This window comes from Chiloscyllium plagiosum, unplaced genomic scaffold (genome assembly GCF_037043375.1).
Source record: "Chiloscyllium plagiosum isolate Xiang-an unplaced genomic scaffold, Cpla_swu_hap1 HiC_scaffold_27, whole genome shotgun sequence".
Lineage (NCBI taxonomy): Eukaryota > Metazoa > Chordata > Chondrichthyes > Orectolobiformes > Hemiscylliidae > Chiloscyllium > Chiloscyllium plagiosum.
Window position 1 is genome coordinate 84,960,584 of NW_028270165.1, and position 23,256 is coordinate 84,983,839.

The following is a 23,256-nucleotide window of genomic DNA, read 5'->3' on the forward strand; positions in this document are numbered from 1 at the left end:
GCCTTTCTTGTCTCCGAGTGTCATTTGGGTACAAAATCTGTCAGTCACACCAGCAACTTCACAGAGCATCTTGCGCATGCTCCTCGGTGACAACACACACTGCGCATGTTCGCCAATGTCAGCAAAACCTGCGCGTGCTCCTGGTTGTCCGCGGAATCTGCGCGTGATCTTCTTTTGTTGGGCCAATAGGAAGCCCTGGAGGACCGGAAGGAGCGTGGTCCTCCTGCTAATCAGAGACAAGCCGATTGTGTTTCTCTCTCTCGCCTTCAATCTCAATTTATGGAGGGGGCAGATTCTGGAAAAATTGGGCCAGGTCTGTGTCTCAGTTGGCAAACTCATGGAAAATGCAGTACCACGATGTGAAGTGATAGCATTCCCTGTGGGGGGTGGGGAGGGAAAGCAGAAAGGAGATGCATTGTTTTAATGTTGACATATTGGGATGTGGAGAAAGTGAGGACTGCAAATGTTGGAGATCAGAGTCAAAAAGTGTGGTGCTCGAAAAGCACAGCAGATGAGGCAGCATCCGAGGAGCAGGAGAGTCAGCGTTACTGACACGAGCCCTTCATCAGGAATGTGTATAAAGGGGCCTCAGCGTCCTTCCATACCAGTTAATGCCAGTTGTGAGATAGGTGCAGCAAGCAATGAGCAAAGCAGGTGTTATCTTAGCAAGAGGAATTGAGTCCAGAAGTGGGGATGTCTTCCTGCAGTTATGGGATCATTGAATATATTCAAGGCTGAGTTCATCTGATTTGGAACAACAAAGAAGTGGATGTTTATGGGGGAAGGCAAGAAAATGGTTTTCAGACCATTGCAGAACAGTTACCGAGTCAAACAGCACAGAAACAATCCCTTCAGTCCAACTACTCCATGCTATGTTCTCAAACTAATCTAATCCCACCTGCCAGTGTTTGGCCTATATCCCTCTGTCACAAAGCTGGTCCTTTTACTAAAAGCTGGTCCTTCTTCTCAAGGATGCTGTGTCCTTGTTTTTTTTCAGAAGGGTGGTTAAAAAAACCTGGGCTCCGAAGCGACTCATTTAGTACAGAGACGAAAAATGGTATTGGGAGGCATTTTTGGTTATATGTGAACAGATGAGACTTGAGGCCAAAGCTTTTATGTTTTAGAAGTGACCTGTACAATGAAAGGGGAGTGGTCAGTCCTGAAAGCTGAAGTCTCGTTTGGGTGAGTTAAGCAGTGGACTATGTAGAGAAAGGCTGCTAACACTGTCTCCTTCTGCCCTTCTAACTTCAATTGTAAGCCTCTGTTTCAGTTTTACTTTGTTTAAGGGGTTTGTTTTTTTGGTACTGTTGTGTACCAGCATTGTGAAGAGTGTTAAGAGTTTCTCCAGCTTGTACTGTACTTAATAAAGTTTGGTTGTTCACAGAAGTTGGCGTATTGCAGTGTAAGAAGCTCAAGCAAAAGAACTTAACAAAGGAACCTAAGGGATAAGTCTTTCATGCAGAAAGTGGCGTGTTTAAGGAAAGAGCTGTCAGAGGAAGTGGTGGGTGCTGGTACAGTGGCATCTGGATGGGTATACGATTAGGAAGGGTTTACACAATATGGGCAAAAATGCTGGCAAATCGGCCGAGATTAGGTTAGGTTATCTGGAAGGGTGCTACATATCTCTATCACTCTGGCTAGCCACTAACATTTGCCACATTTATATGTACAGTTTCTCTCTGGTGTCAGTGTCAATGCCTTGATATTCTTAACCGGACTGGCAGTGATGACTTTTATAATCTTTTCTTACAGACTATCTGAAGACAGAAGTTTCAAGTTAACAGATAAAGGGCTTATGTCCAAAATGTTGATTCTCCTGCTTCTCTGATGCTGCTTGCCATGCTGCGCTTTTCCAGTGACGCAGTTTTTGACTCTGACTCTCCAGTGTCTCCAGTCCTCACTTTCACGTCAATGTCTGACGGTTACTCAATCCATCAGGACCGCAACAATTTTCAACTATGATTCTGTGAGAAGGAGCAAAGCTTTCTTTTTGGTTTCTGTTTGAGTACGGGGGCACTGGTTGAAAGACCCTACTGTTGCAGCGCACTGAGTGTGGAGCCTGAAACAACTCTACTGCCTGGAAAGAAGAATTCATGGCAGGGTTGTACACGTGTGTGTGCAGCTGAAGCTTCGGCCATGGAGAAACCCGAGGAAACACGCCCTGTTGAGAAACCATGGAATTGTGGAAACTGCGGGAAGAGCTTCCGTGTCCCATCTGTCCTGGCGGCTCATCAGTGCAATCACACTGGGAAGAGGCCGTTCTCCTGCCCCGAGCGGGAGAAGGGCTTTACTAGCTCCTGTGTCTTCCTGGCTCACCAGCATATACACACTGGTGAGAGGCTCTTCAGTTGCCACGAATGCGGGAAAGCCTTCAGCAATTCCTCCAACCTGCTGAAGCACTGGCGAGTCCACACGGGGGAGAGGCCATTCAGCTGCCCCGAATGCGGGAAGGCCTTCAGCGACGACTCCAAACTGCTGAGGCACCGGCGGGTCCACACGGGGGAGAGGCCCTTCAGCTGCCCAGAGTGCGGGAAGGCCTTCAGCAATTCCTCCAACCTGCTGGCCCATCAGTGGGTCCACACGGGGGAGAGGCCCTTCAGCTGCCCAGAGTGCGGGAAGGCCTTCAGCAATTCCTCCGACCTGCTGAGACACCAGCAAATCCACACGGGGGATAGACCCTTCAGCTGCCCAGAGTGTGGGAAGGCCTTCACTAAATCCTCCGACCTGCTGGCTCATCAGCGGGTCCACACGGGGGAGAGGCCCTTCAGCTGCCCAGAGTGTGAGAAGGCCTTCATCAATTCCTCCAACCTGCTGAAGCACCGGCGAGTCCACACGGGGGAGAGGCCATTCAGCTGCCCCGAATGCGGGAAGGCCTTCAGTGACGACTCCAACCTGCTGAAGCACCGGCGGGTCCACACGGGGGAGAGGCCCTTCAGCTGCCCAGAGTGTGGGAAGGCCTTCAGCAATTCCTCCAACGTGCTGACCCATCAGCGGGTCCACACGGGGGAGAGGCCCTTCAGCTGCCTAGAGTGCGGGAAGGCCTTCAGCAATTCCTCCGACCTGCTGAGTCACCAGCGAATCCACACGGGGGAGAGGCCCTTCAGCTGCCCAGAGTGTGGGAAGGCCTTCAGTAAATCGTCCGACCTGCTGGCCCATCAGCGGGTCCACACGGGGGAGAGGCCCTTCAGCTGCCCAGAGTGTGGGAAGTCCTTCAGTAAGTCCTCCAACCTGCTGGCCCATCAGCAGGTCCATACGGGGGAGAGGCCCTTCAGCTGCACAGAGTGTGGGAAGGCCTTTAGTAAGTCCTCCAACCTGCTGGCCCATCAGCGGGTCCACACGGGGGAGAGGCCCTTCAGCTGCCCAGAGTGCAGGAAGGCCTTCAGCAAGTCCTTCAACCTGCTGAGACACCGGCAAATCCACATGGGGGAGAGGCCTTTCGCCTGCTCTGAGTGTGCTAAGGCCTTCAGCAATTCCTCTGACCTGTTGTCCCACCAGCGGGTCCACACCAGGGAAAGGCCATTCAGCTGCCCCGAGTGTGGGAAGGGGTTCACCTGCTCCTCCAAACTGCTGGCCCACCAATGGGTCCACACCGGGGAGAGGCCGTTTGCCTGCCCTGACTGCGGGCGGAAGTTCACATCGTCCTGCAACTTGCGGAGGCACCAGCGGGGGCACCAGTGCATCCAACAATCAGATTCCACCAGTGACACTGCAATGGGTCACCCCCAGGGCTGAACCTCCTGCCCATTCTGACAGTGGGTGCAGTGAGCTTTTTTTGTTTTGTGCTGGACTTACCTCCCCCCCACCCACACAAGCCCACCTACGTGGCTCAGGGGTGGCATGGTGACTCAGTGGTTAGTACCACTGCCTCACGATGCTGACCTGGGTTCAATTCCACCCTCGGGATGACAGTCTGTGTGTAGCTTTCACGATGCCCCCTCCTCCCCCACGTCTGTATGGGTTTCCTCTGAGTGCTCTGGTTCCTTCCCCTAGTCTAAAGGTGTGCAGGTTAGGATGGATTGGCCCATCTAAATTGTCCCATAGTGTTCAGGGATGTGTAGGTGTGGTGCATTAGTTGGGGTAAATGTAGAGGAATAGGGATAGGGGAATGGGTCTGGCTGGGTTACTCTGCGGAGGGCCAGTGTGGACTTGTTGGGCCAAAGGACCTGTTTCCATACTGTAGGGAATCTAATCTTAAAAAAAATTCCTTCAAGCAATATTGATAAAATATGCCGAGTTGGACAAAGTACCCCGTCAAGTTTGAGACAAACCCAGAGTTGAAGAAGTCGGAAGTCACATGACACCATGTTACAGTGCAACAAGTTTATTTTAAATCACAAGCTTTAGGAGCATTGCTCTTTCATGAGTGCTGCTCCTTCATCATTTCATCTGGTGCCATGTGACTTCTGACTTTGTCCACCCCAATTCAACACCAGCACCTCCGCATCAGAGTTGACAAATGAGATTGGATTTTATTCGGCCTGATTGTGAGATGTTCATTTGGAAACTCAAAACTGTCGTACCTATAAAGAGATGCGAATCATAGAGTCCTACAGCAGGAGACAGGCCCGTCGGCCCAACATGGTCCACACCGACCAAACTGTCCATCAACACTAAGCCCATTTCCCTGCACTTGGTCCATTTCCTTCCATACCTTTCCTATCCACGTATTTCTCCAAATGCCTTTTAAATGTTGTTAATCGACCCACCTCAACCACTTCCGCTGGCATTTCATTCCATATGTGTACCACCGTCTGCGTAAAAAGAAACATTGCCCCTCACATTCCCTTTTATTCTTTTTCCTCTAACCTTAAACTGATGCCCTCTCGCCCTCACTTCCCCAACCCCAGGGTAAACGTCTGAGTGCATTCACCCTCTACGATCTCTTCACTTCTGTAAGGGCCTCTCTCAGTCTCTACTGCTCTAAATAAAAATAACTTAGCTTGTCCAACCTCTCCCTTTTACACAGACCCTTGAATCCTGGTAACATCCTTGTATATGTCTTCAGCACTCTTCCAAGTTTAATAACATATTTGTTATAGACACTGCCCCGTTGACCTATTTTGTTGGAAATATAGGACCTAATCCAACTGGATAATCTGGCTGATGGGGCAGGAAACCACTTCCTTACTTGAGAGACAAGTCTCCTGGAGAGAACTGGCTGGCTGACTGATCTACTGACCCTCACAGTGCCCCACTGCCTTCAGTTATCTGGAGGGAGTCTACAGATGGTGCTTGAAACCTTTATCATCTTTGGGATGGATCCCCATTCATTACGTGCTATGGAGTCATGCTGCCTGGAAACAGACCCTTCAGACCAACCAGTCCATGATCCCCAACTAAACTAGTGCCACCCATCTGCTCCTGGCCTGTATCCAGTTTGTTAATAGTTTTGTTCATTTGTTCACCGTGAGAGTTGGATAAATAAATTGCTGATTGTTGATTTTAAAGCATTGGGGATTTATTCTTCTCACTAGAGCAGGTTACACCACTTTTAATGCTAATTTTACAGATTATTGGGCGACACAGTCCTCTGGGTGTTTCTGTTTGAGAAAGGTGGTGCTGTCAGCCTTCGCTTTATAAGAGTATTGACGTGATGTACTGCTGAATGCAATGCAGTCAACATGAATCCCAGCCTCTCACTGTGGTTGTGGGTGAATCGTCTTAATTTGGCTCTGAACTCAGAAACTGCACACAATTAACTGCTGAAACAATGATTAACACTTTATTGTATGTAGCAACCAAACATAAAACTCAAGTAACCAAGTTCAACCTCACTCACAACTTGGCTATCACCCAATTGATGACAGAATTTAACTGAGTTTCCCCCAATAGTATCTGTCTCTGGAAGTGTCCAGGGATTCAGTGCAGCATTCTTCTTCCAAGTACTGCTGCTGCATCTTTCTGAGGTTGAATTCTGGTGGAGATTCCTCGCTTTCAAATCTGTGATGTGATGCTTCTTTAGATTCTAACACCACATCTCCACACTTCTGGAGATCTCCGGTCTGTAGCTTACCTTCTTATCCTCGAGGGTTAGTGGTTTGTTTGATACAGCGTTTCCTGCAAAAAACCCCTTTACGTCAGGGCCTTCCTTCCACAGACAAACTTAATTGTCCTTTTGTCATGAGCTTATTAAACACTTAGCTCATCTGTCCCAGGAAACAGCTTGTTATTTTGCGTCCTTCTTCCCAGGGATGGTTAACTAGCAGAAATTAGGCCATTCAGCCCATTGAGTCTGCTCCACTATTTAATCATGGCTGATACGTTTCTCAACCCAATTCTCCCCGTAACCCTTGATACTTAAGAATGATTGAGTCTGCTCCACCATTCAATGGGCTGAATGGCCTAATTTCTGCCTCTGAGGTCTTCTGATGTAGCAGTTTCTCAGTGGACCTTTTGTTTCTTTGTCCAGAAAGAATTCCTGCGGACTCAGGGAATTTGGAAAGTTCTGCAGTTTACAGGACCACACCACATTCCCCTCTGCCTCCTCCTGAGATACTGGCAATTCCCAGTATCCTTTGGTATCCCTGAAAACAATCGAGGTGTCTGGAAATCTCTGATGCTTCTCTGGAACAGAAGAATTATGGGGAGAAAATTCAGAAATCTGATGTGCAAAGAGACTATGGAGTTCTACTCCAGGATTCTCTCAAGGTAAACTTGCAGGTTGAGTCAGTAGTTGGGGAGGCAAATCCAATGAAGGCATTTATTTTGATCAGACTTGAATACAAAAGCAGGGATGTATTTCTGAGGCTCTGTAAGGCTCCGGTCAGGCCACAATTGGAGTACTGTATGTAGATTTGGTCCCCATATCTCAGGAAGGATGTACTGGCCCTGGAACATGTTCAGAGGAGGTTCACAAGAATGATCCAGGAATGAAAAATTTTACATATGAAGAACATTAGAGGATTCTAGGTTTATACATCATGTAGTTCAGAAGGATGAGAGGGGATCTAATTGAAACCTACAGAATAATGAACGGCGTGGATGTTGGGAAGATGTTTCCATTCGGAGGAGAGATGAGAACCTGAGGGCTCAGCCTTCACGTCAAGGGAAGACCCTTTAGAACAGAGGGAAGAGAAACTTCTTAAGCCAGAGTGTAGTGAGTCTATGGAATTCACCGCCACAGAAGGCTACAGAGGCCAAGTTACTGAATATATTTAAGACTGAGATAGATAGGTTCTTGAGTATCAAGGGATTCAAGGGTTACAGGGAGAATGGGGTTGAGAAACGTATCAGCCATGATTGAATGGCGAAGCTGACTCAATGGGCTGAATGGCCTAATTTCTACTCCTATGGTCTTATGATATGCTGATGTGTGGAAGGGTGAGGAGGGGGGAAAAAAAGAGATGAAGAGAGAAAGACAGTCAAGGCGAAGCTCGATAGAGACAAAGGAAATATAAGAATTGTATGATAAATGGCAGAACACATAGGAGCACTGGCATACAGAGGGATCTGGGCATATAGATCTGTGGAAGTGGTAATGCAGGTGGGCACGGTGATCAAGAAGGCACACAGCACGCTTCCTTGAGTGTAAGAGTTACGTTACAGCTGTTTATTCTGGCCACATTCGGAATATTGTGTGCAGTTCTGGTCACGGTGCTACTGGAAGGATGTGGGTGCTCTGGTAGAGGGTACAGGCAAGGTTCACCAGGAAAGTGCCTAGTCTGGAGGGCTCTCGTTATGAGCAGAGGAGGCATAAACCTGGATTGTTTTCTTTGGAAAAACAGAGGCTGAGAGGAGACCTCGACAAAATGCTGAGATACACAGATTGGCTGGACAGGGGTGGCAGGATAGCTCAGTGGTTCGCACTGACGCCTCACAGTGCCAGAGACCTGCGTTCGATTTTAGTCTCAGGCAACTATCTGTGTGGAGTTGGCACATTGTCCCTGCAACCCACCTCCCGTGTCTGTGTGGGCTTCCTCCGGGTGCTCGGGCTTCCTCCTACAATCCAAACTTGTATAGGTTAGGGTGGATTAGCGATGCTAAATTACCCATAGCGTCCAGGGAGAGGCAGGATAAGTTGGATTGTCTGAGTGTAAATTGCCCAATGTTCAGGGATGTGTAAGTTCGGTGCATTAGTCTAAATGTAGATAATGGGGGTAAGAAAACGAGTCTCGATGTGTTAATCTTTCGAGGGCCAGTGTTGACTTGTTGGGCTAAATGGTTTGTTTCCATGCTGGAGGGATTCTATGATAGTCAGAGGCGTTTTTTTCCCTCCAAAGTAGAAAGGTCAACTAAAAGAGGTTCAAGGACTGTTTGGGGGGAAAGTGGTGGGGGTGGGGAATTTACACAGAGGGGTGGTGGGTTTCTGGAACGCACTGCCAGTGGAGGTAGTGGAAGCAGGCACCTTAACAACGTTTAAGGTGTATCTTGATAGACGCATGAAGGGGAGGTGAATAGAGGAACAGAAGCCACACATGGGCAATAAATAGCAGGTCTAAGTAAGAATTAAGAAATAGCACAGGCTTGAGGGGGTCTGTGTGCCTAAAGCAAGTGAGAAGGGCCTGTGACTGTGCTGTATTGTATTGATACAGCTTTCCCCCACTATTTGAAAGTAGAGTGTTCCTTTCATAAGCCGAAATGGCCTAAAGCGAAGAAGCAATTACCATGAATTAATTTATATTATGCCTTTCTTTGTAAAAGCGACAATCCTCTTCAGATTTCTTTCGGTTTGTGAGAACAGGTATTAATGTAGGTCTTTTGTTAAAGTGAAGTAGTGTAAAGTGAACTTTCGAAAAGTGGGGGATATCTTTATGCTGATGGAGGGGAGATGGGGGAGCAATGAAGAGGGGTGGATGTAGGCTCAGGTGCAGAATAATAAACACTGAGACACCAATTGAGCAGCCCAGACTGGCCCTGTGCTGGAGACTCAATGGGATAGAGACAAATGTATCTATTTCAGGTATACCTGCAGTATGCTCCATCCAGGATAAAAAAAAAATGTCCTTCATCTGCTTCAGCATACAGGGCAGATGAGCAGTTTCTCCCCAATGTGGACGAGGAGGTGATGCGACTGAGTGAAGCCTTTCCTGTTCTGAATGCAGGTGAATGGCCGCTGCCCGGTATATAAATGCTGATGAATATCGGGCAGGCGGGGAAGGGAAACCGTTCCTACACTCCCTGCATTTTCATGATTTCTCCATGGTGCAGGTGTCCTCGTATTTCTCCAGGTTCAACAATCAGTTGAAACTCGCTCACACTTACAGCATAGGTGTGGTGTTACTGGTGAACCCTCTGATAATTGGAGAACTCTGTAAAACATGTTCCAGTCACTACTCTGGTGTGTGGGTATGTAAGACTCTGTGAGTTTCCAGTCACACTGATATTTAAAACCTAACAAAGCAGACAGACCTTCTCCCCTTTGTTTTCAAGGCCATCTATATCCAAGTCCTGGTGAATCAAGCGATTGTCAGACTTCGATGTGATGTTTGGTCTGAGATTTCTGCCTCCAAATTCTTCTCTTGTAATATTCCTGTGGAAAGAGATTGCGAAGGTCATCGCTGTCAGTCCACAATAGAAAATCAGAACACACATTTCTAGTTTCTGTGGATCATTCTTTCCTCTCTTAATACCCAAGATCTTTGTGCTGATCTATACGTAAATGTATACAGCAGGGTAATGTGGTGGATTGCATACTCCAGGAAGAGTTCACTCAAATTGCTGAATGGACATCTATCATGTGGTATTGACGTTCTTACTGAAGATATACAATATGCTGCAGTGCAATATTATGAGCCCAGAAACCACTGCAAATCAGGCTTTTAGAGCCATAAACATTCCATTAAATATGGAACATATACCCCAGACTTATCTGTCTTATATTAACGCATGGTTGTCTTACATTTCCAGAAGACTCAGATTTAAGTTTTAAGTGTGACTTTTTGTAAAAGAAGCCGTCGTTTTGGACTCCTTCCATGCCATACTGACTCTATTACTGGAAATACATCCATACTACACCGGGATTCATGGATCAATGACGTGAGGCTTATCTTTACCCTCTTATAATTTTCTGTTGCATAAATGTTTCGACGAATGCCAACGCTTTTCACCAGTCATACAGTCAGAGACATAAAGCACAGAAACAGATCCTTCAATCTAACTTGTCCATGCCGACCGGATATCCAAAATTAGTCTAGTTCCATTTGCCATCACTTGGTCCATATCCCTCTGAACCCTTCCTTTGCTTATAACCATCCAGATGCCTCCACCACTTCCTCCGCAGCTCATTCCATACACGCTTCACCCTCTGCAAAAAAAAGGTTGACTGCAAGGTTCCTTTTAAATTTTCCCCCTCTCGCCCTAAACCTATGCCCTCTAGTTCCGCACTCCCCCTATCCCAGGGAAAAGACCTTGTCTATTCACCCCATCCACACTCAAGTTTTTATAAACCTCTTTAAAAACACACACTCAGCCTGCGATGCTCGAGGGAAAACAGCCCCATCTTATTCAGCCTCTCCTTGTGGTTCAAACCCTCCTACCCTGGCAACAGCCTTGTGACTCTTCTCTGAATCCTTTCAAGTTTCACAACATCCTGCCTACAGGAGGGAGACCAGGATTGCACACAATATTTCAGAAGAAGCCGACTGAAACTGACTTTTGCAGAGTCTGCTCCCTGCTTGTATTCATACTGCCTCCCGTTGTTGCAAGTGAACAGTGCTTCCCCCTTTCTCTCTCCCTCCCAGGATAAGGAATGGAAAGGGGGAGACATTGCTTCATTCCCAGATTTTGCCCAGAAGAGCCCCCCTATTGGCTGAATGCGCAAGTTGGACGGTGAGCTTCTGAAGCTACTGCTGCTCCTCTCTTTCTGAATGAAGGTTGAGCTTCACTCCAGACTGCAACTCCCTTTCTCTGTCCAAACATCTGTGAGCACAGCACATTTTTGTTGAAATAAGGCATATTTCCTGAATGTTACAATTAAAGGGGTGTCTTCCCCCGGATATTGCAAGGGATGGTAAGTCAGAGAAGGACCACGCCTTGTGTTGTGTGGCTCGTGTGACAGTTGCAACAGGATGTCCCAACTCCTATGCTCAATTCAAAGTTTGAGAGAAGATTTGTAGCTCGGGTGCTCATTGTTGTGGTTCTGTTCGCCGAGCTGGGAATTTTTGTTGCAGACGTTTCATCTCCTGTCTAGGTGATATCCTCAGTGCTTGGGAGCCTCTTGTGAAGCGCTTCTGTGATGTTTCCTCCAGCATTTATAGTGGTTTGTCTCTGCCGCTTCCGGTTGTCAGTTCCAACTGTCTGCTGCAGTGGCCGGTATATTGGGTCCAGGTCAATGTGTTTGTTGATAGAATCTGTGGATGAGTGCCATGCCAGAGAACAGCCAGGGAATTCCTAGAGGCATGGCCTCGAGGCATTTTTCCAGCACCACATTTTTCAACTCTGGATCTGGGACAAGGTGTGTGGTGTGGGGGGAGGGGAGGGGAAATAAGGAAACTGGTGAAATCTACATTGATCCTATGTAGTTGGTGGGTCCCAAGGCAGAAGACAAGATGTTCTTCCTACAAGCGTCAGGTAGCTAGAGCTTGGAGAGGAAGGTACCAGAGTACTTGCGTGTCCTTGACGGATTGGGAGGGGGAGTTAAAGCGTTCAGCCACAAGGTGGTGGGGTCGTTTCGATTTGGCGTCCCAGAGCTGTTCCCTGAAATGTTCTGCAAGTTGGCGTCCAGTCTCCCCACTGTGGCAGAGACCACATCGAGAGCAAGGGACATATAAATAAATCTTATAAACAAATTGTACAAATTTTAGCCTGCCAGGGTTATTTTCTTTAATTAAGTTAAAGAAAATTTTAATTAAATTGGGTGACTACATGAAACGGTTTGTTGGTCAGACTCAAATCATCATCCTCAAATGAGACAATGCCATTAATATCAGTGAACTGCTTTTTTTGTTAGAACCACAAGTTCTTGATTTATTTTCACAACTTATTGGTATTCACATCTGCACATTCAATGTCAAACTCTGACATCAGAAATGACATGACACCATTAATTTTTTTTCTTACAGTAATTCAACAAACCAGTTAATAACACACAGTGAACACCAAGTCTCATTAATATGAAATTAAATTTGACCAAAAAAAAAAGTAAAATCAAGATGAGAGATAACAAATGGGGGAAGAGCAGAAGGTAAGAAATGCAACATCATAGAAGGTGTTCCTCCAGGGAGTGTATTTTACCAACTACAACTGCTCAATATAAACAAACACTCTGACATGATCCTCCGGTTTTAATGTAAACCACAGCCCCATACAGTAGGTACCATTTAAATAAGTTAATAGATACAAGCCTTGAGCAAATCCAGCCTCCAGCCGGACCCCCCGCTTCTTGGAGCTCGGACCTTCCTCCAGCTCCGGGGGGTTGTTGAGCTCCTGGGCTCCGGCCGCCGCTGAAGAAGCCGCGGGCGCTGGCTCTCTCTCTTCCACCACTGACATTTTTAATTTGTTTTCTCGTTCACCCGGTAACCGTCACCTCCCCCTTCCCGGGCCCCGGGAATTATACACAAATAAACAATAAACCCCACCGGGGACTGTCTCCTTTTCTTCACAACTTTTGTTTGAAATGTTCTGGCTTTAATTTGAAATGTATTTTAAAGGTATTTTCTGAGGTAAACGGTGCCTGTCTGCCCCCCTCCCTCCGTCAGAAACCGCCCGCTGAGTCGATGACAAAACCGCAGCCTCGCGCCGCCATCTTTGTTTTTCTTCTTCATTCCGTCTCCTCCTTCAGTGACGCGCGTCATTCGCGTCCCCTCCAATCAGAGCGCACCTTACTCCACCTGACCAATGGCGGCTGGCTTTGTGCATCGTGTTGGTCCCACCCTCTGCAATATCTCTCTCCGATTAGTCGGTACCAACCACAAGCTTTGGGATTGGTGGAGAATTTCACAATCACGTCAGTGTATCCACCCTTTTCATTCCCGTTCATTCATTCAACAGCAGATGACCCAATTTACTGCAACGGGCTGTGGGGCTATAGCGGTAGTGTCACATATTCAGGGGGAAGATGTGATTTTTAACGTTATCAACCAATTCAACTGTGGTACCTCCACATCCATTCATTCAACTGAAGAGGGCTCAATTTAGTATAAAGGGCTCTGAGGGTATAATATTTGTATCCCATGTTGAGAAGAAACCTCTCCCCATTCATTCAATAGAAGAAGGCCTATTTGCTGCAGAGGTTTTTTTTAAGGCGCAGTGGTAGTGTCCCTATCTTCGAGCCCTGAAATCCCACTGCTATGAGGATGCGTAATAACAAATTTTTTAGTCATAAGTCACATGACACCAGGTTATAGTCCAGCAGGTTTGTTTGGAGGGGATCTTACAGAAATATATTACATTATGAAAGAAATAAAAGTAGGATGTTGCATTGGTAGGTGAGACTAGGATAAAAGCGCATGGCCTCAAGATTAGAGGAAGCAGGTTTAAAACTGAACTGAGAAGAAACTTCTTCACCCAGAGGGTTGTTAATCTATGGAATTCCTTGCCCAGGGAAGTATTTGACATTACTTCAGCAATCACTAGAAGCAGTAGATACGTTTTTGAAAAATAAAATAATTAAGGGATATGGTGAAAACGCAGGTAAGTGCAGCATAGTCCACGAAAAGATTAGTCATGATCTTATTGAGTGGTGGAGCAGACTCGAAGGGCCGGAAGGCTGACTCTTGCTCCTAGTTCTTATGCTCTTATGTTGAAATCACAAGCTTTTGGAGTGTAGTCACTTCAGCAGATGAAGTCATGAAAAAACAAGTGCAGGAAAGAGAATTTAGATAAATGAAAGACAGAGCATCTCAACGGTCAATTACTTACTCCCATTCCTATTTCTGATGATCTTACTACACAGCAAGTTGTGTTTACCAAACATTAATTTTATTTCCATTGTTTAAAATCAAATATTTAAGATGAACAGTTTGTTTTTCCTCACTTGGACACACAGTGACCCACAACACTGTGAATATCATAAACCCGCTCATGAGATATCATAGGAACAATTCATAAACTAGATTTGTCACTGAGATACTAGAAAGGAGAAAAATTCCCAACATATGCAGGATGCTAACGAAAAGTTAGCAACCTGAAATGGTAAAAGGAGCAAGTGAACAGTCCCAATCAGGAAACTCATATTCTGACATCCACTACAGTAGCTTGCTTTCCTTTTCAGTTTAATGATCCATAATTGAATCTGACTCCAACACACTCTCTGGCAGACAGTTCCAGAGGTCAAAGTATTTTCAATCATTAACGAAGTAAGTTTTGGATCCATCCCAAAGACATTGAACATAGAAAAATACAGCGCAGTATAGGCCCTTTGGCCCTCGATGTTGCGCCGATCCAAGCCCACCTAACCTACACTAGCCCATTATCCTCCATATGCCTATCCAATGCCTGTTTAAATGCCCATAAAGAGGGAGAGTCCACCACTGCTACTGGCAGGGCATTCCATGAACTCACGACTCGCTGAGTAAAGAGTCTACCCCTAACATCTGTCCTATACCTACCACCCCTTAATTTAAAACCATGCCCCCTCGTAACAGCTGACTCTATACGTGGAAAAAGGTTCTCATGGTCAACCCTATCTAAACCCCTAATTATCTTGTACACCTCTATCAAGTCACTCCTAAACCTTCTTTTCTCCAATGAAAACAGCCCCAAGTGCCTCAGCCTTTCCTCATACGAACTTCCTACCATACCAGGCAACATCCTGGTAAACCTCCTTTGCACCCGTTCCAGTGCCTCCACATCCTTCCTATAGTATGGCGACCAAAACTGCACACAATACTCCAGATGCGGCCGCACCAGAGTCTTATACATCTGCAACATGACCTCAGGACTCCGGAACTCAATTCCTCTACCAATAAAAGCCAGTACGCCATATGCCTTCTTCACAGCACTATTTACCTGGATGGCAACTTTCAGAGATCTGTGTACATGGACACCAAGATCCCTCTGCTCATCCACACTACCAAGTATCCAACCATTAGCCCAGTACCCCATCTTCTTGTTACTCTTACCAAAGTGAATCACTTCACACTTACCGACATTGAACTCCATTTGCCACTTTTCTTCCCAGCTCTGCAGCTTATCGATATCCCGCTGTAACCTGCCACATCCTTCCTCACTGTCAACAACTCCACCGACTTTCGTATCATTCGCAAACTTGCTCACCCAACCTTCTAGCCCCTCCTCCAGGTCATTTATAAAAATGACAAACAGCAATGGTCCCAAAACAGATCCTTGCGGAACACCGCTAGTAACTGCACTCCAAGATGAACCTTTTCCATCAACTACTACCCTCTGTCTTCTTCCAGCCAGCCACTTCCTAATCCAAACCTCCAACTCACCCTCAATGCCATACCTCCGTATTTTTTGCAGTAGCCTAGCATGGGGAACCTTATCAAACGCCTTACTAAAATCCATATACACCACATCTACCGCTTTAGCCTCGTCCACCTCCTTATTCACCTTCTCAAAGAATTCAATAAGGTTTGTGAGGCACGACCTACCCTTCACAAAACCATGCTGACTATCCTTGATCACGTTATTCCTATCCAGATGTTCATAAATCCTATCCCTTACAATTCTCTCTAAGACTTTTGCCCACAACAGAAGTGAGACTCGCCGGCCTATAGTTACTAGGGTTATCCCTACTCCCCTTCTTGAACAAGGGAACCACATTTGCGATCCTCCAGTCTTCTGGCACTATTCCTGTAGACACTGAGGACATAAAAATCAAGGCCAACGGCTCTGCAATCTCCTCCCTTGCTTCCCAGAGAATCCTAGGATAAATGCCATCAGGCCCAGGGGACTTATCTATTTTCACCCTTTCCAGGATTTCCAACACCTCTTTCCTACATACCTCAAAGCCATCCATGCTAATAAATTGTGACTCAGTATTCACATCGGCAATAATATCCTGTTCCTGAGTGAATACTGACGAAAAGTATTCATTCAGTGTCTTCCCCAATCTCTTCAGCCTCCACACGCAACTTCCCACTACTATCCTTGACTGGACCTATTCCTACTCTAGTCATTCTTTTATTCCTGACATACCTATAGAAAGCCTTTGGGTTTTCCCTAATCCTACCAACTAAGAACTTTTCATGTCCCCTCCTTGCTGCTTTTAGCTCTCTCTTCAGATCCTTCCTGGCTACCTTATAACTATCAATCGCCCCAATTGAACCTTCACACCTCATCTTTACATAGGCCGCCCTCTTCCCTTTAACAAGGGATTCCAATTCCTTATTAAACCACGGTTCCCTCACACGACCCTTTCCTCTCTGCCTGACAGGTACATACTTATCAAGAACACTCAATAGTTGCTCCTTGAACAAGCTCCACATATCAATTGCGCCCTTCCCTTGAAGCCTACTTTTCCAAGCCACGCATCCTAAGTCGTGCCTCACCATATCATAATTTCTCTGCCCTCAGCTATAACTCTTGCCCTGCAGTGCACACTTATCCCTCTCCATCACTAGAGTAAAAGTCACCGAATTGTGGTCACTGTCCCCAAAGTGCTCACCTACCTCCAATTCTAACACCTGGCCTGGTTCATTACCCAGAACCAAATCCAGTATGGCCTCACCTCTTGTTGGCCTGTCTACATATTGTGTCAGGAAACCCTCCTGCACACATTGGACAAACACCGACCCATCTAACGAACTCGAGCTATAGCTTTCCCAGTCAATATCTGGAAAGTTAAAGTCCCCCATAACAACCACCCTATTACTTTCACTCTTCTCCTGAATCAATCCTTTCTTCTACGTCTCTAGGACTATTAGGGGGCCTGTAGAAAACTCCTAACAGGGTGACCTCACCTTTCCTATTCCTAACCTCAGCCCAAACTACCTCAGATGGCGAGTCTTCATCCATCGTCCTTTCCACCGCTGTAATACTATCTTTGACAAGCAATGCCACACCTCCCCCTCTTTTACCCCACCTCTGACCCTACTAAAACATTTAAACCCTGGAACCTGCAACAGCCAATCCTGTCCCTGTTCTACCCATGTCTCCGTAATAGCCACAACATCGAAATCCCAGGTACCAATCCATGCTGCAAGTTCACCTACCTTATTTCATATACTTCTTGCATTGAAGTATACACACTTCAAGCCACTTTCCTGTTTACAGGCACCCTCCTTTGAGATTGATGCCATGTTCCTAACCTCCCTACACTCCAGGTCCTGCACCCTAAAGCTACAGTCTAGGTTCCCATGCCCCTGTAGAATTAGTTTAAACCCCCCTGAAGAGCACTAGCAAACCTTCCCCCAAGGATACTGGTGCCCCTCAGGTTCAGGTGTAGACCATCCTGTTTATAGAGGTCCCACCTTCCCCAGAAAGAACCCCAGTTATCCAGATACCGGAATCCCTCCCTCCTGCACCATCCCTGTAGCCACGCATTTAACTGTTCTCTCTCCTTATTCCTCGACTCTCTATCACGTGGCACGGGTAACAAACCAGAGACAACAACTCTGTTTGTTCTAACTCTGAGCTTCCAACCGAGCTCCCTGAAAGCCTGCCTAACATCCTCAACCCTCTTCCTACCTATGTCGTTTGTGCCAATGTGGACCACGACTTCAGGCTGCTCCCCCTCCCCATTAAGGATCCGGAAAACACGATCAGAGACGTCACGTACCCTTGCACCTGGGAGGCAACATACCAAACGTGAGTCTCTCTCGCCCCCACAGAACCGCCTATCTGTGCCCCGAACTATTGCTCTGCTCTTCTCCACCCTTCCCTTCTGAGCAACGGGGACAGGCTCCATGCCAGAGGCCTGAACCCCACCCTGGTAAGTCATCCCCCCCACAAGTATCCAAAATGGTATACTTGTTCTTGAGGGTAACGGCCGCAGGGGTCCCTGCACTGGCTGCTTCTTCCCAGTCCCCCTCACTGTCACCCATCTGTTTGCAATCTTTGGAGTTACTACTTCCCTAAAGCTCCGATCTATGACCCCCTCTGCCTCCCGAATGATCCGAAGTTCATCCAACTCCAGCTCCAGTTCCCTAACATGGTCTTGGAGGAGCTGGAGATGGGTGTACTTCCTGCAAGAGTAATCAGCAGGGACGACCATGGCATCCCTCACCTCAAACATGTTGCAAGAGGAACATTGCACTGCCTTCACTGCCATCCCTCTAAAAGTAACCTTTTAAAAACAAACTAGGTCCAAGAACAGAACAAGCAAAATGCAGCACTTACCTACTTACCACAATGGTTCTTATTAATAGGTTAGGCACCTCTGTAGTGCCTCGGGTTCCTCTCCTGCATGCTTTTATAGGGAAAGAAACCTACCCAGGTAAGCTTACGCTACACCAACTTCCAGATCCGCTTCGCGCTTTTTAAAAAAAAAACTTTCAAATTTAAACCGTTAAACAAACGTCACCGAGCCTTCAAGCAGCCCCTGCCAAATAGCCCTTACCTGCTCCGCTGACACTTCTATAAGAGGTGTTGGCTGGACCCAGACACTTCAGCGGGCAGTGTTCATTACTCATGTGTATTCTCTCCCCCACCCGCCTTAAACTAATCACCTGGGTTGTGAGTCGATTGTGCTGGCATTCTGGTGGCCCCAGGCAGTGTCTGTATCTGCTCTGCTGTTTCTCTCCATATTGTGATCCAGCGGCCATCTTGTGTGTCAAGTTGGCCAACTGATGGCTCAGTAGCCATCTTGTGTATCTGTGTGCCTAGTAACACCCTGCCCTTCCCCACCTCTCCGCCACGCCCACTCTCTCTTCCCCACTCAATCTCTCTATCAACCCCACTCATTCTCTCTCTCTACCCCCACCCTCTGACCGCCATTTTCTCTCTCTCTCTGTCCCCCATCCTTTTGGTCACTATTCTCCCCAGCCCCCACCACACCCGTCCTTTCTCAAGCCTCGAACCATCTTTGACCGCTGTATCAAGCCCTTCAAAGAACAGAGAGAGAGAGAGAGAGAGAGATAATGGATAGTAATGACTCTACCTGGGAGTTGGGAGGGGTGATAAATGGCTGATCTTCAAAATTGAGAATACCTAAAATAATTTTTGCAAGGTTTGTAGCTCAGGTTGAGGTTTAGGGTGTAGGTTTGCTCGCTGGGCTGTAGGTTTGATATCCAGACATTTCATCACCTGGCGAGGTAACATCATCAGTGGCGACCTCCAAGTGAAGCGAAGCTGTGTCTCCTGCTTTCTATTTATATCTTTCTCCTGGATGGGGTTCCTGGGGTATGTGGTGATGTCATTTCCTGTTCGTTTTCTGAGGGGTTGATAGATGGCATGTAGATCTGTGTGTTTGTTTATGGTGTTGTGCTTGGAGTGCCAGGCCTCGTAGCCCTACACATGGATGAAAAAAAACATCATTTCGACTGGGACAACACATCTATCCTGGGGCAGGCTAAGCAAAGACTTGCCAGAGAATTCCTAGAGGCCTGGCACTCCAACCTCAACGCCATAAACAAACACATAGACTGAGATACCATCTATCAGCCTCTCAGAAAACGAACAGGAAATGACATCACCACAAACCCCAGGAACCCCATCCAGGAGAAAGAAATAAATAGAAAGCAGGAGACAACAGCTTCGCTTCACTTGGCGTCGCCACTGAAGATGTTACCTAGCCAGGTGATGAAACGTCTGGATATCAAACCTATACCCTAAACCTAAAATGATATCTTCAGAAACATCGTTAAAGCCAGAAAGCGTGTTCAAGTTTTTTAAAAGAGCTGCTGAAATCTGTCTGATTCTTTCACTGAAATAAACGCAGTCAGGCCACCGCTCAGGACAGGCTGGAAGGGGTGAATGGGCGAAAATGAGCACTGCAGACGCAGGAGATTAGAGTCAAGATTAGAGTGGTGCTGGAAAAGCACAGCCGGTCAAGCAGCATTCGAGGCTTTTGCCTGAAACATCGATTTTCTGCTCCTTGGATGCTGCCTGACCTGCTGTGATTTCCAACACCACTCTGATCTTGACTGTAAGGGGTGAATGGCCTAGTCCTAGTCTTGTGAAGTTGGTTCCAACTATCTAGAAATAGCGTCACAGAGCACAGAAACATACCCTTCGGTCTATGCCGACCAGATATCCTAAATTAATCTAGTGACCCATTTGCCAGCATTTGGCCCCTTATCCCTCTGAATCTGTCCTATTCATATCCCCATCCAGATGCATTTTAAATATTATCATTGTACTGGCCTCCACCACTTCCTCTGGCTGACCCCCACCAGCGTTCTGTGCAAAAAGGTTGCCCCTCAGAAATCTTTCCCCTCTCACCCTAAACCCATGCCCTCCAGTTCTGGACTCGCGCAACGTGGGGAAAAGACATACCAAAGTTGAGCAGCCAGACAGAATGCAAAAACAATACAATGTCGAATCACAGGGAAAAACAAATTGTAGCTCGACCCCTTTTTTGTCGTATTGGCATTTGGACTCTTAAAATCTGACAGGAACACCAGCATCCCTAGTGAGCATACTGCGCATGTTTCCCGGTGTCAGTAACGCAGTGCACATGCCCACCGGTGTCAATTAAACACTGGGCATGCTCATCGCTTTCCGCAAAAAATGGCGCGCGACCTTCCTTTGATGGTCCAATAGGGAACCGTGGAGGACCAAAACAAAACTGGTCCTCCTGCCAATCAGAGCCACCCCATTGTCTGAATGTGGAAGTTGGACCATGAATTTCTGAAGCTGCTACTCCTGCTCCTCTTTCTGAATCAACATTGAGCTTCACCCAGACTGCAAATTCTTTCCTCTGTCTAAGATCTGTGAGTACAGCACTCTCTTTTCTCGCCCCCTTTGCCATTTCTATTTCTTTCTGGAGTTCAATTGTTCACTTACAGCAACTGAAAGGAAAGGGATTGAACCCAGGGAGGGGACGGACTATGGAAAAGTGATCGAGGTCTGTGTCTCAATTGGCAAAATAGACAGACAGGAGGCTGGAAGGGCACAGCAAATCAGGCAGCATCACGAGGTGTAGAAGTCGATATTTCGGGTGTAACCCTTCGTCAGGACTGGGGATGGGTGCCAGGACCGGGGCTAAAGTGGGGATAGGTGAAGAATCAGTCAGATAAATCATTGGGTGGAAGAAATCAGGTTGGTGGCAGGAAGGAGTGGTAGTGAGGGGCAATGGGCTGAGAAGGGAGTCGGGTGATGGAAAGGGAGGTTATTTGAAATTGGAGAACTCTATGTTGGGTCCTGCAGGCTGTAGTCTGCCCGGGCGGAAGATGGGGTGTTGTTCCCTAATTTGCGGTTTGGTTCGTTGTGACAATAGAGGAAGCCTATGATGTTCTTGTCAGAAAGGGAGTGGGAAGGGGAATTAAAATCGATGGTGACTGGGAGGTCTGGTCAGCCTCTGCGGACCCAGCTGTGATGCTCGCCAATCCGTTCTCCAAGTTTATGCTCAGTCTCCCGGAAGTCGAGAAGACCACAATTTACAAACACGTGGCAAATGCAGTATCTCAATGTGAAGTTATAGTCTTTGCTATGAAACAAAAAAGCAGGAAGGAGATGTATTGTTTAAATGGTGATACTTTGGGATGTGGAGAAAGTGAGAACCGCAGATGTTGGAGATGAGAGTCAAAGTGTGGTGCTGAAAAAGGTGGTAAGTCAGGCAGCATCTGAGGACCAGGAGAGTCGACATTTCGGTCCCGAGCACTTCATCAGGAATGATGTGTGGATGGACAAAGGGTCTGATTCGGTTCTATATAACTCCAATAATCTTCAGTGAGAGCAGAAGTGTGATTGTGAAGGCTGGAGTTTCAGAGCAGCTTTCAAAGATGCTTTGCCCTTAATGTGGATGGACAAAGGGTCTGTTTCTGTGCTGTATGACTCTAATCATCTTCGGTGAGAGCAGAAGTGCTTCTGAGGACTTTTCAAAGATGTTTTGCCCTTAATGGGAGTAGAAGGTACAATGAAATCTTGCATTTGTGAGACAGCAACTGAGTGAGTGAGTAAATCCGAGGTTTTGGTGCAAAGTGGGAATTCATTGCACTGTGAGGATGAAACTCTACTTATTGAGTCATTTCTGCTGGTGAATGAAACCAGGCTCAAGATTAGGAGGAGTAAATTTAGGACAGAGATGAGGAGGAACTGCTTTTCCTGGAGTGTAGTGTATCTATGGAATTCTCTGCCCCAGGAAGCAGTAGAGGCAGCTTCATTAAGTATATTCAAGACACAATTGGATGGGTTTTTGCAATGGTGGGGGAATTAAGGGTAGTTGGGACAATGCAGGGAGGAGGATCTCAGATGGTGAATAGATTAGCCATGATCTTAATTGGATTTTTGAACAAGAGGAAGGCATCAAAATGGTTTCAAGACCAGTTTAGAACAGTTACAGAGCCAGAGAGCACAAACAGACCCTTCAATCCAACTAGACCATGCTGACTGTGTTCACAAACTAAACTAGTCCCACCTGCCCCATTCTCCCCGTAACCTTTGATCCCCTTGATACTCAAGAACCTATCTGTCTCAGTTTTAAATATCCTCAGTGACCTAGCCTGCACAGCCTTCTGTGGAAATAGATTCCACAGATTCACCGCTCTCTGGCTGAAGAAGTTTCTCCGTTCTAAAAGGTCTTCCATTTACTCTAAGGCTGTGCCCTCTGGCCCGAGTCTGTCCTACCAATGGAAACATCTTCGCAATGGCCACTCTGTCTGGGCTTTGAAGATTATGTATGTTTCAATTAGACACACCCCCCCCCCCTCCCCCCGAGTGCGGGCCTGTTAATCAGCATGAACCAGACCCTTCAGGATGAGGTACAGCAGGGATTAGGTCAGCAAAGTGAGAATGGAGGGAGTGTGTGTGGGATGGAGATTTTCAGCTTCGAGGGAATGAGAGAGAAAAGTGAGTTCGCTATAAATTAGAATTGATCGGATGGGCCAAAGAGTGGTAAATGGAATTTAATTTGGAGAAATGTGAGTTGTTGCATTTTGGTCAAGCAATCCAGGCAGGACTGACACAGTTAGGGGGAATGTTGCAGAACAAAGAGTCCTTGGAGTGCAGGTTCCATAGTTCTCAGGTAGACAGGGATAGCCTTTGTTGGTCAGAGCATGGAGTAGATGAGTTGGGAGGTCATGTTGTGGCTGTCCAGGATGTTGGTTAAGCCACTTTTGGAATCCTGCAGTTAGTTCTGGTCTCCCTGCTGTAGGAAAGATGTTATGAAACTTTGAAAGGGGTCAGAAAAGAATAGGCCAGGGGCATTTTCCATGGAGCATCCGAGGCTGAGGGGTAAACTTATAGACCTTTGTAAGGGCCATGGATAGAGGGGAAACCCTAAGGTCTTTTCCCCAGGGTATGGCAGTCCAAAAT

At 46.8% G+C, this 23,256-nt stretch overlaps 1 protein-coding gene and 1 long non-coding RNA gene across 4 annotated transcripts in view; one reads left to right on the forward strand and one right to left on the reverse strand.

Annotated features, from left to right (window-relative positions):
* The first annotated feature begins 223 nt into the window (after positions 1-223).
* The window catches only part of LOC148144814 (uncharacterized), a 104,745-nt gene continuing 81,712 nt past the window's right edge, over positions 224-23,256 (forward strand). The window contains exons 1-2 of the mRNA XM_087975060.1: positions 224-313; positions 1,753-3,638. Of these exons, the coding sequence (XP_087831186.1) occupies positions 2,137-3,638 (1,502 nt within the window). The 5' untranslated portion in view covers positions 224-313; positions 1,753-2,136. The remainder of the gene's footprint in view (positions 314-1,752; positions 3,639-23,256) is intronic.
* The window catches only part of LOC148144815 (uncharacterized), a 31,723-nt gene continuing 14,162 nt past the window's right edge, over positions 5,696-23,256 (reverse strand). Inside the window, exon 3 of one of the 3 annotated variants that reach the window (XR_015751637.1) lies at positions 5,696-9,469. This is a non-coding gene — a long non-coding RNA (uncharacterized LOC148144815). Of the gene's footprint in view, positions 9,470-13,429; positions 13,709-18,872; positions 19,291-23,256 lie in introns of those variants that run through there. The other 2 variants (XR_015751639.1, XR_015751638.1) reach the window with 2 other exon arrangements.